This window comes from Saccostrea echinata, unplaced genomic scaffold (assembly GCF_033153115.1).
Source record: "Saccostrea echinata isolate AGI-Se365-2 ecotype Australia unplaced genomic scaffold, CSIRO_AGI_Sech_v1 ptg000004l, whole genome shotgun sequence".
Taxonomy (NCBI): domain Eukaryota; kingdom Metazoa; phylum Mollusca; class Bivalvia; order Ostreida; family Ostreidae; genus Saccostrea; species Saccostrea echinata.
The window spans coordinates 3957238-3963137 of NW_026889753.1; the positions used below are offsets into that span (position 1 = coordinate 3957238).

General features: G+C 30.1%; 1 protein-coding gene across 1 annotated transcript; it reads right to left on the bottom strand.

Annotated features, from left to right (window-relative positions):
• Nucleotides 1-1902: 1902 nt before the first annotated feature.
• On the bottom strand, nt 1903-5589 carry LOC133179408 (barH-like 2 homeobox protein). Its single transcript, XM_061314174.1, has 3 exons — nt 4974-5589; nt 3152-3368; nt 1903-2281 (listed from the first exon to the last, which is right to left on the bottom strand). The coding sequence occupies exons 1-3, from the start codon at nt 5419-5421 to the stop codon at nt 2032-2034; spliced, it is 915 nt and encodes a 304-aa protein (XP_061170158.1). The 5' UTR covers nt 5422-5589; the 3' UTR covers nt 1903-2031.
• Between the last annotated feature and the right edge of the window lie 311 nt (nt 5590-5900).

Consider the following 5900-nt stretch of genomic DNA (forward strand, 5'->3'; position numbering starts at 1 on the left):
ACAATTAAGGACTCTTTCAATGGTAAATACGGTTTGTTATTTTTTTATTCACCAGAAATACACTTCGACTCGGTCAATATTGATATTTTTCTGGTGAATAACAAACCAAATTCACCACCGAAAGAGTGTATAATTGTATAATATTTTAAAGTCATGGGGAATGAAAATCACTTAACTGTAAGCGCCAATTCATTATAAACGTGTTCGCTATAAGCATGTTTTACTGTATATAATCTTAGGTAACCGTTCTTTTGGATCCAAAAAAAAATAAAAGTCATGAAAGCAAACGATTGACGATTAATGCTACGGCATCAATAGCAAATCCCTATTTTTCTTTATTTATGAAACATTGCATCTGAAGAATATTGTTAAAATAAATCTTTAGATATTTGTAGGAGAGTTTATTCAGTAAAATGACACAGCACGGAAATTAGTTCTCGCTAGTCGCTATTGGAATTCTTTTTACAATTGAATTATTACCTCTGTTAATAAGAGCTTATAAAAAGAAAGCTATACTACCTTTGAAATAAGCAAGCCTGAAATTGGATAAAAGACCTAGGTAAATAATTCAAAATTTAATGTTTTCTATTAACCGATTGTTTTTTGAGTTGGAAAAATAGTTATTCATGAGGATACATATGCAATTAAAAAGAGACGATAAACAAGATCTCCATGGACATTTAGTCAGGAAATAGTACTTTATTATTCATTGTCTTTCTGGCATTCAAGACGTGTCTGTCTCTAAAAGAACAATAATTCAATCTGGTTTTGAAAAAAGGAGACAAGATCTATTAAATCTTAGAAGTTACAAATTTTAAATGAATGATTACTTAAAGTGTATCTCTTTGCTTCAGACCCTGTTAGGAGTTGTTGAGAAAAGTTAAACTGCATTTCAAACCGATGATATAGATCCTGTAAAATTCGGTAAACTTCTAAACGTTTATATAATAATAACTTATATATATATATATATATATATATATATATATATATATATATATATATATATATATATATATATATATATATATATATATATATATATATATATATATTTCTTTTTTTGGTTTTCCAGGAAGAAAAGATACTATGTTTTTATATCAACATTAATTTTATGAACTATAAAAAATATATGGAACGCAAACTACATGCTTTATTATTTTTGGAAAATATCTTCTATTTTTGTTCCTTAAAAAATCTGAAATGTTATTGCATATGCATATTATTTTTAGCATTTCAAAAATCACGATAGAAATATGCAAATTTTTAGGGTGCTTTAATGCCACAACGTAATAGCAAAGAAGAATCGGTCATTGTTTGTTCTTTAATCGTGATATGTAGACAGTTTAAACCTGAGTCAAATTTAAAAGAAACAGGATATTTTTATTTCTTTTAATTCCAAAGATAGGACTTTATAACATGCTTTCTTTAATTTTTAAGATCTTGTGTAATATGAATATATTAAAAAAATGTTCAACATCTTAAAATATGTTAAATGTTAATTCATTATTTCTCATCCTTGCCTGTGGTGGAGAGACATCGCAAATCATTTTCTCGGAAATTCAATAAATAAAATAATTTTTTAAAATAGTTTCAGTAATTGTATTTGCTAAGTTTAGGCTATTGTTTTACAAAGAAAAGATTCTGTTGCTTTACAAGAGACAAACCGTCTAAAGGTATGTATTTACAGGTAATAGGTTAGATGCATTGAAAAAGTTAAACTTTATATTTGTATAGCTAAAAACTTCAGAAAAGAATTTTTTTTTAAAAAAAAGAAATCACAATCTCACTTACAGCAAATGTACTGCTGCTAAAAGAAATAAATAGTTCTGTAATTTAGCTCAAAATCATTTAATAGATATTTATCATCTACATAAAGTAAAATAAATAGCAAGAGTCACATTTAAATATGCAATCTATATACAGTAAATTAATTATCTATATACATTTAATGTACAGAATTGTACAGGTCGTTGTGAAAATGTAAAATACCAATATTCCTCTCGGCTTTTTTTTTAAAGTTAAAAAACTCTATGAGGGTAAATTTCCAAGGGACGATTGTAGTCCAAACATCCGTGTCAAAAGGGGATTCTGCGCAGACGGAAGTGATGTTGTGGCTGAGCGGAAGTAATATGGATCAATAGAGGACAGAATTCTGGCCGTTTGCTGGTGATATGGGGACCAGTATGTGCTAGAATGCATCATTCGTTGAAAAGCAGTATAATTTCCGGCCTCTGCAAGAAGTTCCAGACCAACTGCCGTTTGGCGCTTCCACTTCGTCCTGAAAATAATGTAGGAAAACCATTAAACATACATGTAGATCTTTTCTGTATTGATGAAAAATTTAATTTATGCATAAACTTTTCCTGTTATTTTTATTGAAAATTTATTTCAAAAGGGTTATTTATCAAAAACTCCAACACAACTTTTCAAAAATCAGTTTATATTCATACTCAGAGAAAAAGAGGGATTGCAAATGAGACACTAATCTCCATGTGTTTCACTTAACACATCAAATAATGGCTATGTGACAAGATTAGATTAAGTGGTAAACAGTTTTGCAAATTTCCCAATGCAAATGCTGCCGAAGGGGAGAAAGCCTGCCTGCGTGAAGACCATCTTTAATTCCCTAGTAATTTACCATTGTCATTTCGATTGGGCGCCTTCCGTAACACGAGCGATGGTGCGTATGAAATGCACAATTAAGATGCGCCGATTCTCTTTCTGTCATTACCATGATTTCCGATTTATTTTAATACGGCTAATTTGTTAATACAAGCAAACTCTAAACAAACCAGAGAGCGTGTGGGACAGAATAAATAGGAGCATGACAATGACCCTCTCAAATTTCTAACATGCATTCCCGACATTTGTTCTAAATTTTAGAATAAAGCTTTGTATTTCAAAACAATAAATTTATTAACAAAAGGGATGCGCAATATTTTTTTTTCCATTTTGGATTTAATCCTTTCCTTCTTTTTTCCCCTTTCTAATTTTTTTTCACCCAGCTGGAGTCTTGCAGGGGTTGTGTTCAATTTGATAAAGCTATAATTTTCCTTACAGCAGGCAAAATATGACTAGTATATATTTAAATAAGTTATCGAGTGGTTTTCTTGAACTATACATGTAAATTACATGAGAATATTCCTACCTTCTATTCTGATACCATGTCTTTACTTGTGTGTCTGTTAAGTTTAGTTTAGCTGCTAGCTCCATCCTGTCTTGGACACTTAAATATTTCTGTCGCTCAAAGCTCTTTTCTAAACAATTGAGTTGATGATCTGTGAAAGCTGTTCTCGCTTTTCTGGGCTTCTTGTGCTTGGAGCAACCGGCAGTTTCGATATCTTCTTCATCTAGATTTTCACACTCTGAATTAAAGTAAAGATATGTTACAAATTTTAGAAAAAAAAAATGTAGTGTAAAAGGAGTATTTAAAAATAATAGTGATTTATTGATATTTATTACATTTTTTAAACAAAAACCTGAACTCTCAAAATAATTGTAAAAAAAAAATGTTTGAATTAAGAAAATCATTTCAAAAACTTTTTTGTAATTTTATAGAAAAATTAATGAATTTTCATTTATATTTTAAATTAGCTTGGAAAAGTAAGTTTTTTCAAACAAAATAATTGGCTTTCTTTTTTTCCCTTGAAGAATATCATCAAACAAGAATGATTATTAATTTAAAATGCATTTTCAGAAACAAATCTATAAAATATTTATACATCAGAAAGTTCTTTGTGAGTGAATGTTTCACCATTTTATCATAATAGACTGAAATTTTCACAACAGACTTAAATTGACAGTTACATGCTTGAAGAATGCCTCGGGAAGTGTTTCCTATTCAGCTGTTCGATGCAAATGTCACTCGAAATCGTATTTAGCAGGTCAAAAATGTGAAGAAAAAAAATCAATTGAATTCTACTTTTTATTTTAAATTTATTGATGTTAATTTGAATCTTTAATGAATAATAAACGGCATGATTATACCGTTTATAATACAAAATATCTTTTTGTATTTATAATAGAAAAACGACATTTCATTAAATTGTAATAAATCATACAACTGGTATATAAATTGAAAGAGAAACAAAGATCCTGTTATTTCGGTATACATTAACCATAGATGTGTTGGGTATAAAAATCTCGTATTTGACCCTCTGGTTTAGAGGCACCTTCTGAATAATTAAAATAAGACCTTTTAACGGGACTATTCGCTAACATACGATCCACTTATCGTATTTCCTTTATTTCGGCCATTAAGCGCGTTTAACGTCTAGAGAGATCGTAAAGGTGTTAGTTCTTGTGTTTAATTATTCATCCCCGCTAAATGCTGTCTAAAACTACTAAAGAAAAACTGCGCTCCAGGGACTGTTTAGTGTATAATATTTTTCACAAATGAGCAATATGGTAATTTATCCCAATCCATTTATCTTCATCAATAATAGAAAATACAGGTTTGTGTCGTATAGTGGCCATCATAGGAAATTTAATATTTTCTGTCTGCTTATTTTAAGTTCAGGATGTTTTATGTTTCGGAAAAAATGCACGAGGAAGTAATATTATATATTCCATTGAAAGGAAAAGAACAAAACACGAGAAATCGTCATCATATAGCTTATGCACCAATTAAACTTATTGTTTTTAAGCATGGTGAATTTAAATATTTAAAACAGATGGTTTATAGGATAATTTTCAGCTGCAAAAATTAGAACAAATATTTAAAGTAAAGTCTAAACGCTATATTCTCCAGTCTCTTACAAGTACAGAAAAGAATAAAAAAAAAATAAATAAAAATAAAATATTTAGTTATATATACGAAAATAAAGCCATTCAAAAAAAAAATCATTTTCATAAATGATTAAAAAAATATACTGCATTTTAAGCAACAATTTCAAAACAAAATTTTCCTCTCATTCTATATCCCTCGCACACACACACATAAAACAGCCCAAATCGACTTAAATTCTTACGTTCGGTTTGAGATACAGGTGAGGAAGGATCGGACGCTAAATCTGTGTCTTCGTAAGATCTTTTAATACCGTACTTTCGCTTAACAAGTTCATCAAAAGATTCTGTATTAAAAGGGGTACGACTAACTTGAGCGTACACCCCTAGTCTTTGCTGTGCGCTATCGTCGCTGATCATTGCACTGTCATCTCTCCCTGATGGTATCCTTGTCCTGTCTGATGATAAAATATCTGTGATAAGGAAAGAGGACTTTGCTCGATTTATCACAGGGGACGTCAGATTTTCATTTCTCGAACTGCTTCCAGTTTTGATTGTTTCTGTCTCATTTTTAGTAGAAGTTTTCGAAGAAATTTCCTCTTCTAGTCTGTCACTACAAAATAGTCTTTCTTCCGCTGTAGCTGTTTCGTCTTTAGATGTTTCAAGTTTAACACTTTTTGTAGAATCCTCCATTGTCTTATTATATTCTTCTTTAATTATAAAAACACAATGTTGTCATCAAAAGTTTCATATTATATTAACAAACATCAAAAACACTTCATTATTCGGCAAGTCAAAACGATAGAACCATAAACACGGGATTATCTGTTAAATGATTTTCTAGGTGTGCAAATCGTCAACATATAATCACTTTTGAAAACAAATCCCTCTCAGCATGCCTGTAATATCCTTGGTATCCATTTCGTGTCCAATAAAAGATGTGGGTGGGAACATGTGATATAAATGAGGGCGTGTCCTCGCAACAGCTTATTATAACGAAGTATTGATTTTCTTCTGAAAGATGGCGATCTGGTCTTAGTTGGCAGTAAATATTTCTATTTCTACAGGTTATAACGAAAGCTTCGTTTCTTTAGAATGAGATCAGTTCACATGGGATTTCACATAGACAAATGTGCTTTTAGAATCAAGAGATGTCTATGCAATTTCTTTGT

Coding starts and splice junctions, on each gene's coding strand:
- LOC133179408 (XM_061314174.1), bottom strand. CDS start 5,421: ATGGAGGATTCTACAAAAAGTGTTAAACTTGAAACATCTAAAGACGAA. Junction 3,369..4,973: donor ACCTGTATCTCAAACCGAAC/GTAAGAATTTAA, acceptor ACTTTAATTCAG/AGTGTGAAAATCTAGATGAA. Junction 2,282..3,151: donor ACATGGTATCAGAATAGAAG/GTAGGAATATTC, acceptor CATTATTTTCAG/GACGAAGTGGAAGCGCCAAA.